Source organism: Orbilia oligospora (genome assembly GCF_000225545.1).
Source record: "Orbilia oligospora ATCC 24927 unplaced genomic scaffold scaffold00140, whole genome shotgun sequence".
NCBI classification, from domain to species: domain Eukaryota; kingdom Fungi; phylum Ascomycota; class Orbiliomycetes; order Orbiliales; family Orbiliaceae; genus Orbilia; species Orbilia oligospora.
Window position 1 is genome coordinate 262125 of NW_011645697.1, and position 12040 is coordinate 274164.

The 12040-nt window shown below is 43.6% G+C and overlaps 5 protein-coding genes across 5 annotated transcripts; 1 reads left to right on the forward strand and 4 right to left on the reverse strand.

Moving 5' to 3' along the window:
• Nucleotides 1-995: 995 nt before the first annotated feature.
• AOL_s00140g88 (uncharacterized protein) lies at nucleotides 996-4360 on the forward strand (the record flags this gene model as incomplete). The annotated part of the gene is made up of 2 exons (XM_011127329.1): nucleotides 996-2377; nucleotides 2440-4360. The coding sequence occupies 2 exons, from the start codon at nucleotides 996-998 to the stop codon at nucleotides 4358-4360; spliced, it is 3303 nt and encodes a 1100-aa protein (XP_011125631.1).
• Nucleotides 4361-5135: 775 nt separating this feature from the next.
• Nucleotides 5136-5591, reverse strand: AOL_s00140g89 (uncharacterized protein; the record flags this gene model as incomplete). The annotated part of the gene is made up of 1 exon (XM_011127330.1): nucleotides 5136-5591. One exon carries the CDS (start codon nucleotides 5589-5591, stop codon nucleotides 5136-5138), a length of 456 nt encoding a protein of 151 aa, XP_011125632.1.
• A 575-nt stretch (nucleotides 5592-6166) lies between these two features.
• On the reverse strand, nucleotides 6167-7726 carry AOL_s00140g90 (uncharacterized protein; the record flags this gene model as incomplete). The annotated part of the gene is made up of 3 exons (XM_011127331.1): nucleotides 6167-6628; nucleotides 6694-7011; nucleotides 7190-7726. The coding sequence occupies 3 exons, from the start codon at nucleotides 7724-7726 to the stop codon at nucleotides 6167-6169; spliced, it is 1317 nt and encodes a 438-aa protein (XP_011125633.1).
• Nucleotides 7727-8781: 1055 nt separating this feature from the next.
• On the reverse strand, nucleotides 8782-10240 carry AOL_s00140g91 (uncharacterized protein; the record flags this gene model as incomplete). Its single annotated transcript, XM_011127332.1, has 2 exons — nucleotides 8782-9234; nucleotides 9305-10240. The coding sequence occupies 2 exons, from the start codon at nucleotides 10238-10240 to the stop codon at nucleotides 8782-8784; spliced, it is 1389 nt and encodes a 462-aa protein (XP_011125634.1).
• A 634-nt stretch (nucleotides 10241-10874) lies between these two features.
• Nucleotides 10875-11891, reverse strand: AOL_s00140g92 (uncharacterized protein; the record flags this gene model as incomplete). The annotated part of the gene is made up of 1 exon (XM_011127333.1): nucleotides 10875-11891. One exon carries the CDS (start codon nucleotides 11889-11891, stop codon nucleotides 10875-10877), a length of 1017 nt encoding a protein of 338 aa, XP_011125635.1.
• Nucleotides 11892-12040: the final 149 nt, after the last annotated feature.

Consider the following 12040-nt stretch of genomic DNA (forward strand, 5'->3'; position numbering starts at 1 on the left):
AGTAAGAGCCATGCAATAATATCCTGGTCCAGCATTTCCTCCAGGATTCCAAAGCGCCAGTAGCAATAACTCCACCTAAGACGCTGTACTGACAGTTTTGTACGCTTTGGTCTTTTTAGGAACACCTCGAAGTAGATCCTCTGGCGTATTGAACAGTTGAAGAGTCTGGCCACGAGAAAAGTGTAGTGGCACTCGTACTACTTTTCAGGAGAGTTTCATGTGCAAATCAATTTGGAACCCGCTTAAATGGTCAGTTCAGTCAATATTTGTGTAATTAATTCTGTATTTGTGAATGATTATAACTGGTATATAAGGTATATATGGAAAATCGGTGACAGTTTGAAGATGATCATACCATTTGACCTGCATTTTGAATGCATTTATGCTAATATATGTGGCTTCATTTTGATAGTCCTAGTAGTTAAGCAATACTGGGTTGAACACGGAGTACAAATTACCGGCAGGGTGACTATAGCGTAAATATTCTGTGGACTATAGCTACATGGGCCTGTAGTAGTGATGTGGACTGATAGATCGTAGATAGCTACGTGAGAGGATATAGCTTGGTGATGATTGTGGTTGTTAGAGGCCGTCTGGTAGCTACTTGGGGAAGTACCTAGTTGGCTGGGGCTACGGGAAGAGCTGAAGTGTTGGAGAGCAGCTCTGACGTTCACTTAACCACCTACCATCAACCTCATCTACTAGTCACCTTCGTCATTCCATCTCTCTACTACCGCACTAGCTATTATATAGTATATATACACCCTCAGATAAGTACGCCCACACCACTTCTATCCTGATAATTCATCCTTTATCATGAGTTGTTCTCTCCAATGACACTTCCACATGGCAAGCACGAGGTTGAGGGCATTTCCTCTGCTCTAGTTGAGCTTGATGATCTCATCACTGCCACTCCTGCTATTGATCTTGCTAACCAATCGCCGACATGTATCTGCCAGATCTTCTACTATTTTCGGGGATTCGTGTAGCCAGCGATGAGCGGACACGAGAAACCCCAGTTTACCCGACCATTACCAGCCATGCCTGCTACTCCACGAGCACGAACACCAGTTCCAACAAAGGAGATAAAACCAATAAAAAACCGAGATAGAAAGAGATTGAAGAAGCATACTGCCAAAAAGTCAGCAGACCGTCTAACTTTGTCATCTTCTTCATCTAGCGGTGGTCAAGATGTTACTCCAAAGCGTGCTTCCTCCAAGTTTGGGGATCCAGATATCACCCCTCGACCTCTTAACATTACGAAAGCTCTTCCAATGGATCCACCTACCAACAGAGATAGTGTTGATCTTCAAGTCCGAGATACGATGCAATCTCGTTGGTCAACTTCTACATCCGACGTTGCAAGTGGTGTCTCCAGAAAGGAATCAAAGAAAAAGATCTTTGGAATCACAATTCCTTTTAAACGAAGAGTTAAGAGCGAACAGATGCCTGCTAGGCTCAAAATTAGTTCTGGATTCTTCGGAGGACGATTCGCTGGAAGCAAGCTCAGCCTTAGTCTTTCCAGTCCTAAATACAATACCAACAATGCCGCGGAGCGTGAACGTGAACGCCAATGGCAGAGCTCTAGAGCTTCTTCGACAATGACTGTTCAAGGGCAGGACGGGGCGCTCTCGGATGATGATACACCAACAAACCACTACCGCTTCGACAATAATAAAGATACAGATGAACAAACATTACGATCTCGTATACCTCAACGACGTCACACACTCACAGGAAGCCTCCTTGGGCTGTCTGGCACCATCCCTGACTATGGCTTAGCTAAAACTCCACCCCATCATTCATCTACATCAGTCTATTCTTCTATCCAGCCTGACAATAGAGCCTCTGTGCAAGACGTTCTTTCTCTGTTCCCGAAGCCACCAAAGAGAGATAGTGCAAATGTCATGCAGATGATTAACAGGAATAGTGGAATGTCCTATCTACCTGAAACCAATGAGTATGTGCAAGGGCAGCCGACTCGAGGATTTAGCAATCCGCTTCCGGTTAACCTGAGGGCTTCTTATCTTCAACTCCCCAATCAATGGCAGGCGGGAATTTCAACTAGCTCAGAGTCTTATCTTTCACAGTTCAGTGCCCAAGCTCAGGGCCTGGACCCATATACGACTCCAATGAAGAGAAAGCCTATGGATTTTCCGACTTCGGAACCTAAATCTATATTATATACTACCTCCCACCGAAAACCTGTTCTTACTCACCTGGACCTTCAAGTCACGGCCGATATCGATACTATTGAGGTTGCAGAAGAAAGAGAAATTTGGCTTGTCGTTGAACTAAATGGAAGTCTTGCAAACAACCGAGATATCGCACACTCCGAGGTTAACAACCTGGATATTTTGTTTCTTCTTGATCTTTCGTAAGCTCCCAGATGCATCCTACCAGCCTTTCAGACTGATATTCATAGTATCCTTGTCTTAGCCAAAACATGTCCGATCAGGCAATGACGACGATGAAATCGACCGTCGGTTACATCCTCGAGAACATTTCGGGAACTCGCTGTGATAATTTCGGTATGGCGGCGTTCACGAGCACATCCGCTTGCGAAGTTCTCATGCCTATGATGCCTTGTACCCACCAAGCGAAACACCGCGCATTCTCTCTCCTCCACAATGCACATACGACTACCGATCCCTTTATATTCGAAAATTCCATTTCTAACGTCGTCCGTGCTGCTTGTTCGATGTTCATGCCTGGTTTCCAAGGGAAAAACAAGAACCTTATAATTCTAAGTTCTGCAGTTCCTGCAAACCAAAGTAGTATGGCAGATGTTGGCGGGTTTGAAGACGTTAGAATTCACGTTATTGGCGTTGGTTGTGTCTATTGGCCCATTAGTGAGGTTATATACGCAGATGCTAGAGACGGCGGTGGAGGGTTTTGTTTTCCAACTTCGATGATGGATGTAACAACGCTTGAAGACGACCACTCCACAAAACTTCAGGCCGTTAGCCGTCGTTTCGTTCGAGCTTTACGGAGTGCCGAAAGCATTGGGATGATGCGGGATATTACTGTTACGCTTACACCGGCCCAGAATACAACAATCAAAGCCATCATTGGAAAAACGGCTCTTAAAACCCTTCGACCCGGCGAACGTGCTACAATCATGGTTCGTATGGAGGTCACTTCCATCTACCAAAGACACCATTCAATGAGCGAAGATGGGCTGGAAGCTCTCGAAGAAGGGTTATATGCTACATTGGGCATGGAAAAGATGAAGATACTCCAGGTGGATGTTGGGTACAAACATAGTTTGTTACCAGCAGGTACAATTCTGACCACTACAGCTACAGCAGAGGCAACAATTATTACAAAGGATTCACCGTGGAATTTAATGTACTCTGGATCTTCTCGGACTTCATCAGTGTATGAATCCGATGGAGTTGGTCGCCATAAATATCGAGCTCCGCATTTACTAGGGAATGTTTCGCCAACTGCTCGACAGAATTTTGTGAGGAAGGCGTTGATTCAGAAGGTTGTTAGTGAGCATAAGAATCCGAAGGATGCGTTGGTTGCTATTGAGAATATTGCGAGGACTACGGAGGAGAAGGACCTGGATTATTGTAATGTGGTAAGGGAGTTGAGGTATCAGATTAGGATTTGGAATGGGAGAAGGAGAGGGCGGGTTTTAGGGTTTGGAAGTGGAGTTGGAGGTGGAGGTGGGAGCGAGGTTGAATTTCAGGGGATGGGGATGACGGGGTTTAGGATTTCGTCCGCCCCTGGGAAGATGGCTGAAGCAGAAGAAAAAAAGTTGATCCGACCGTTTAGTTTCGAAGGGAAGACGGAGGAAAGTTTTTTAGCGGAAGAGGAAGGAAAACAAGAGGAAGAAAGACCATCGACACCGGGATTAACGAATGATAGTAATAGTGTTGAAGGAGAGGTTGAAAAAGTTGGATATGCTGTTAGTGGGTATGACGATGAAGATACAGAAATGAGTGGAAGAAAGTTTGAAGGGGATAGTCAAGTTGATGGTAGCAGTCCTATGACTGTTATGTCATTTGATCAACGGCGACGACAACTGCAACATCAACGACCGGATGATTCTGCGACTAGATTGTGGAAGAGGATTGAGAGAGCTGGGGAGGGGGGAAGTATTGGGGGTGGTAGTAGTATTGGGGTTAGAGATGATAATGATGATAATATTTTGGAAGGGATTGAAGGGTTGAGGGTTGTTGATGATAATGGTGAAGGTGGACAAGGTAACCAGAGGAGGAAAGGGAAGAAGGTAGAAGGGGTTGGTATTGGTCTTGAAGGAGGAGATGGAGGGGAGATTACGAAGGTTGTTAGTCCGGTGGGGACGTTGAGAGATGTTAGGGAGACGGAGTTTTCGCCGTTTATGATTTAGGCGGTAGGTTTCTTTTACACATCGAAGCCAGGGAAGGGGACCCCTTATGGTGTTTTGTGGAGGTTAGGTCGGTATAGATAAACATTTCGCCTTCAATAGTGATCGCCTGGGGATTTGGGCTGGCAATTCAATACGCGAGGAAGCTTGTTAATAGATGTGTATATACTAGATTATGCAGTGGGCCTGGAACAGAAAATGTAATTCGTGATACTTATAACCTTGACAGTAGCAAGGGGGGTGTAATTGAAATCATGTATATTGAACTTTAATATTTTAGTAGGTAGTGTCGTCTCTTGTCCTGAACATGTTCTCGTTTCCATGTTAAGCATTGGACACTTGTTTACTCCGAATTATATATAAAAAAAGATTTAGGTTGGTTTAATAAGCCACAGGCTTAATTTTCATCTGATATTATGCATGATAAAAAATATTTAAAAATAGTAAAACCCTTGTCTCGTTCCCAGACCTGGAAGGTAAAACCCTTAAATAAATTCAAGTTGAATAATCAACAGTCTATACAATGTAACAAACATCTCTCCATTCTGCATGTATGGTGAATAAAGTAAGCAATTTAGGAACGTGGAATTCTATAGCAAAGCGACAAAAGCAGAATATCGATATATCTCCATAAATGGGTAAAGATTGGTCTATCCTTAACCTCCCAAATGAAAAGGACAAAATTATCTAACATCTAGATACATACGAACCGGTCAGATTTATTCATGAAATCAATATTATATACCGATTAACTGGGGGAGTAGATATCGCCTCGGGTTTAAAGCGGTCCATCCTTTTGGTTGATTTCCGCGGTTGCAGTTCTAAATAACGGAAGACGATTTGACCATGTAACACTGGTGCGTGTATCTGTCATAGTTGAAGTAGGAGGAGGTTCAGGCTTCTGGCTCTTTCTCGGTATACTTTTGGTTTGTATGTACAAAGAGGTGATTGAAGTCCAGTCAGCGGGTAAATTGTTGGAAGTTCTGGTGGGTACTGGTTTCCGACTCTCCCTCGGTATACTCTTGGTATGTATGTATGGTCTTACTTCTAGCCCTAGATCTTGTGCGCCTGGCACTAACTTCCTTATTTTTTCTTGATCATCTTTGGGCCATAGCCTTATTGGTACTCCGTTCCAAACGACCGGGACGACTTTTGGGTCTATAGGTTGCCCTTCTCGGGTTTCGGGTATTCTTGCGTGTGCGAGTCTTTTCATTTCGGCAATGGCGTCGTCCATTCTAGTTTCTGAATTCCGGTTTCGGGATATGTATGTGGCGAGGAGGCCTGAAACTATTGCTGTGGCTGGATGCGGTGAAAGAGGTGTAGTTAGTTGGGGGCCCAGTTAACTTAAATTGATCGTCGGCACTAGCTACTAGCCAGGATTTCATATTTATTTACATAGAAGAATATGAGAGACATACCACTTGAAGTTTGACCATCATCCACTACATAATACATATTTTCTTCTATTAAATTTTCTGGCACCCTCGGATCTAGAAACTTGAGACTGAGAATCCATTGTGCTGGTGCCCAGACCATATTGACGTAGGTGCTGTTGAATCTGTATACATTGTGTAGCGCTGCGTTTGAGCCTCCGACTACCAATAGTCTCTTTAAGTCTTCTCGACTCCCTAAGCTGGCCGGTGGATCTGAGATTGGGCCATCGTCCTATTGGGTCCGATCTAAGTTAATCTATTTGTGCCCGTATACACCTTGCAGGTCGTATAGACAAATAGGTTGTGTTTGCATAAAGCTCAAGCAGTTCTGGCCTCTAGTTCCTGATCTGACAATACACACCGCAAAGAAAAGAAATTAGGTAAAAAAACTTACTGGATCTTCATTCCCAGCAGCCGCAACGAAAATAACGTTCTTCAGATTCTCGAACTTATATTGTATGTATTCAAATACTCGGTCCAGCTCCAGGGCGCGTTGGTTACGATGGTTTTCGTGTGATCCACGAACGTCTGTGTCCAATATGCCGCGTGAGAAATTTATAATACAGGGTTTTCCGCTATTATATCGTTTGATGTGATCGTAAGCTTTCAAAAGGCAATCAAACCCTGATATTTCCGAATTAAGTCCATAGCTTTGTGAACAGGATATGGCTACAATCTCGGCGGATTGAGCAACACCTGCAAGTTTTCCGACTATCTTGCCCGCCATTAGGGTGCCGTGGGGTTGATTAGAAAAATTATTATCTACGTTGTCTGTCCAAGGTTCCATATGAAACGGGCCGGAGCTAATCCAATCTGAGAACTTTGCGCTTTGCAGATCCTGTTTACTACATTAGAGAGTTTATTTTGGGAAATATGCGAGCCTAAAGGCTGTGGGAAGCTTACAGGGTGGCTTGGGTCTACTCCAGTGTCTAATAGGTAGACTACTACTCCTTTTCCTGGTTCTTTGTAATGATAATATGATTCCTTCATTTGCCGGCTCAATTTGCTTCGGATATCTCGAGAAAATGGCCAAGATAAATAAGGGAGTTCTGCCATCGCATTTCTTGTGACTGCAATATCTGTTTCTGGAATTTCTTCTTCTTCGGGTATCTTCCAAAAACTCAGATCTCTCTTTGGTAAGCTGGGATGGCTCCAATACTTTTGCGATTCTCCGTCAATATCATTGGGAAATACAGGCTCGCTCGCGCTGCAGAAGCTGAACTATAAGATCACGCGTTAGCCTTTAACTTAATTAACAAACCCGTAATCAGGACTTGATTTTAATTTGCAAGTTATATCGAGATTATATAGTGTTGTAAGCCTTTAGAACCCATATTAAGTCGCATTCCTGCGAAATAAATTCTAGGAATGCGACTTTTGTCTAAAAGAGATGTCTTACAGGATACTTTTTAGACTTATCAGACACGTCATCAGTCCCCTCAAAAAACATTTTCATTTCCTTGACAATTTCAAGAACGTGATTGTTAACAACGTTCAAGCCCAATATCTTCGCGGTCTCGTCGATGATATCGAGGTAGTGAAGGGTATGAAAGTATTCGTAATTTAGTGGTACAGTGGCGGTATATAGCAGAACCCCCAAATTGTCGCTTTGAACTTTGTAGATAGCCTTCTCTCGAGGCGGTAGTAAAATAAGTCGGGCAAGGTCTCCTGTCATAAAGGCTTCGTCTAATCTTTCAAATACATCGTTTCTGCGGCGAAATTCCGGTTTCACGACGCAGATCATTGCCATGAATTGGAGCCCCCAAGTTCCCAACTTTGTACTTGGTTTATATTCGGGATATATAAGGCCTTCATTGATTTCATCGTCGTCGTCGTCATCATCACTGCCGTTATCATCACCATTATTTGCATATACCGACAGAGGAAAGTAAAATGTCAGGCGAAGGAAGTAAAAAAAAAGAACAAGTGGCAGCATTTCTGCTCTTCAAGATAGTATATGAAAAATGAACAGATATATATGCTCTAGTTGAGAAATTAATCTAGCAAAGAGGGAAGAATTGAATTTAGTTTTATGGAAAACCATTGTGATATGTATACCTCTAATTTAAAGCGGCATCCTATCGAGAGATTTATAACATCCCAGCGGCAAAATAAAATACATGCCAGCGACTTTCTGGCATCGCGATCTAACAAGTCCGGTTTGTATTGTACCCCGATCTGGAAGGAATCAAATTTGATAACCAAAATGCAACGCTGCGGCCAAACAAACATTTAATCCAACGTGCTAAGCTATTTCAGATAGTCAGGGCATGCACTCATGTGATGCACGATTTATGGTTAGTTGGCTCCGAATACAAGCTCTATGGCCCTAGAATCCTTTCAACTTCAAGCTCATAGTTACATGTGCCGTAAACTCAAAATCGTATAGTATGGGGCCTATGTGGAACAAATGTATCTTCAAACGTGTTCGCCTTGGTATCGATCATGATGTCAGTTTTTGATCGCCTCGTTGTATAATTTTGCTAATCTGAGCTAATCCGGCCAACCAAAAGCTTTTTGTACAAATTTTTCACCGTAGTCCCTCACGTCTAAACCAACGTGGGCTATGGAGGTCCGGATGCTCAGCCTCTTATAAAAATTTAGACTGCCACATGATATGCGGCAACGACCATGGGAATAACTAGGTTACCATTGCATTTGATAACGTGTCTGTGGCATTAAATGCGGTTTAGCTCTCCGTACCTTGAAATTTTATATTTGGTCAAACCCGCACCAACCGTGGACCCGGTTGGTGGCGCGCATACTCAAACCAACAGATTTGATCATACCAATGAGGGGAAGGAACACCTGTTGTTTCAGATCTCATTTAACTATAAAGCAATGTTCTGCCCTATATCGATATTATCTTCCGTATATCGATATAAAACCCAACTTCGTAGTGTAAATATAGAATAGATACTCGGGAGCTCCTACCTATACAGCAGTACATACATGGATGTGTATTTATATTCGGTCATTTCGTATAGTATTTTAATGACTGCTACCTTTAAGCAAGCCGAAAAACCTTCTTGGCTTCCATTCTTTAGCTTTGCTCCATGTTTGCCCTTGATTTCCATGTAATATCACTGCTTTGCCAGTAGCTGCCTCGATATCTTTGATAACGACCTTAATAGGTGTCATATAGGAGACCACACCATTATTTCCAACAATCATTCCCACAACTTCATATTCTTTATTTATGACCCAGCTTCCAGAATCACCGTCCGCAGAAAATGGGAGATTTCTATCCCCAATGATCGCCCATTCTGTTGTGATTACGCCATTACGGCCCAAATCGATAGCATGTAGTGCTGGACTAACGATCCCCGAAGTAAAATTCGTACTTCGTCCAAGCTTACAGACTTCTTCACCAGGAATTGGGTCTCCTATTTTAAGGATGGCTTTTTGAGTCTGACCTTCCCAGCCAGCTAATGGAAACATATACTGCGAGCGAGATGCGTTAGAAATCCAAAGTGCTAAATATGAAAATGGAGAAGCGGGATTATCGACGTACAACATTTGCTGCTGCTGCCGCTGCTGGCATTCTAACAAGGCCCCAATCAATTGAGAACCCAGTTAAAGGATCTACTCGATACCCAGATGTTACGGACACTTTCCCAAATGTACCATCATGTTTCCGTAAAAGCTTTAAGTGTTCCGCTGTTTCTCGTTCACGACTTTTCGCCGCAAGTGTCTCAGAGGGCGATCTACTTAGATCTTCAGAGCTACTTCTGGTCGATGTTCCCTCGGCACGAAATGCAGCAATTTTTGCTATAGCTTCTTCAATTAGATCTATATGGTCAGACGGCGCTGGAGTAACAACTCGGTCTCCTCCCTTCAAGACCCACGATACTGGGCCGTGAAGTACTCCGATTTCGTTGAGATGTTGGGAAATCTTTTCCATACGACCTTCTCCATTGCATTCTCGTCTTGTCGGCTGTAAAACGTGATGGCAAGACATACCGAAGCGGTAATTCTCCATAGCTGGATCGTCGAATGCAATATACCCACCGATTGTACCCCCTCCCCAGGGTACTCCCTCAATACCGACACTTTGCCCAGGGAGCCGAAGGGAGCCATAATTTCTAGGTGATAGTGGATGTACCTGTGGTGTCTTGCTTTCATCCTCGGAAAATTTGATAGAATAAAATTTTCTCGTTTGGAGTATCGAGCGGATATTTGAAGCGATTTTAGAGTCGAAGTCTTCGGGTTTCGTTTGTCGGGATGTGATTCGTAAAGTAGGTAGATCATCCATAATGACAGGGTCGACGGAAATAATTTTAAGACCTAGCTCGTCTATCTTCTGGACTAAAGTCTCTAGAACAGGACGACTGATGGCTTCATTTATAAAATGATCTGGCGGCAGTACCTTGACGGTAGACCGCGAGAATGGTCCTCTGTAAGCTGTTCGGAGTGGGCGGTCTCTATAGGAAGGACTTCTAGTCACCATGTTGACAAGATAAAACCCAGCTGTTGAACCCGTTAAATCTCCTTACAAAGTAATAGTAAAAGGTTGACTTTGGAATATAAAATAGATCGATAATAGTCCTTTGCAAATGACTAATGAGGTTATGGTAATTTTATAAAAGGCCTGGCTATACGGCCTTATTGTAGGACTTAGGCACAAGGCGGCCTTTTAGTCGCAAAGATATAGACGCTGATTGTCTTTGGAAATTGACTCCCTATATATCTTGAGAATACCAATCTCTCCTTCTTTTTATCGCTACCCTTTTATCATAGTTGTAAGTTTGTGTCCAGAATTTATCCAACCCTAGCCACGTGGAAACACTCTGAGCGAAAGGCTGCGTTAAATTCAAGCCCTGATGATCAATGATCGATGAACATCATTGTCGGGCAACTCTTTTGCGCATTTACTGTCAAAAAAGGGCAACTCTTTTGCGCATTTACTGTCAAGAAAGGGCAAAAGTTTATGCTCGGTAGATTTTTAACAGTGGGATGGAATATTCATGTTACATTTGAGACAAGTGATATGTAAATATGGAGAGAGTTAAAGTCACCATCGATCAATAAACGGCGATTGAGTATCTCTTTCGACACGCGTCCACGTGTATAAAAAAAAAGAGCTAGGTTATGACTGCAGTACCCCTTCTAAAGCCCTTAATATCTTGGCTCATTGGTTTCATTCCCATCCCAAGGGCCCAATCATCCCTACCGGTCTCTTTGATCAGTTCGTCCGTAAGGTCTTTACGTCGCTTGTAGGATATGCGTTTCCCAACCACTTCGAGAACGCGCCCGTGCATGTGAAGCTGCTTGGTAGCGGTATTCGCAAGCGCAAGGAGACCGGCCGAGCCTACAAAGAGACAAAGCAAAAGGATCTTCCCAAATTGCTCCACGTTTCCGGCGAGAGCAGCAACGAGATATACAATCACAGTTGCGATCGCAGTAAACCAACCTTCTAAAGGGTGTTCACGTCTCAGCCATTGCCCAGATGTCACTGCCTTGAGGTCGTTAACATAACCCTTCATTCTAACCCACCGATCTTCGCTTAGAAGAATAAGTAAGTCGCCCTTTTCCCCTTCCTCATCTGCACCAGTCCAACCCGGGCGGTCCCGTAGTTGAATTATGATAAAGTTGATAAATCGAGAAATCATGAGGCATCCGCACATAATAAGACCCCACCAGTCCCTAGAAAGGGTAAGAAGGATCAAAACTCCTAGTCCCCACGAGACAGCTAGAATGTAGGCAGCTATGGGCAAAAAAGTCATCTCTTGACCCGGTAATAATGCCAAGAATAGACTGCGATACCACGTGGTTGGCTCTTCAACCTTTCGAACCTCAACATGTGTCAGCTGGCCGGTTCTCCCGACTCGTTGTAGGTAGAAAACAGTTGCCGGGTTTTCAACTCGGAAAACATAACCGGAAGTAAGAGCGGCACATGCTGGGTGCTCCCCAGCATTTAACCCAGGGGCCTTCTGCTGTAAATGAAGCCCAGGAACTAGAACGAAAATATCTAATATCGAGGAGGTTCCAGTCAGGACAGTTCGTTCTTGTACCGTTCCAATATCGGCAAGTGCGACAAGGCCAGCAGCATCTAATCCGACGCTTTCGACCCTCGTATCAACAGGTGGATCTAGAGTCATCTTAAAGAGAACAGTCAGTAGCTGTGCATTTTCCAGAATTTTAAAAATCTTACCCTTTCAACTTTTTCCCTCAGATACATTGCTAGATATTCCAGAGAACTTCGGCTGCCGTTTCGAACCGTGTTGAAGGTATGTTGAAAGGAATAGGC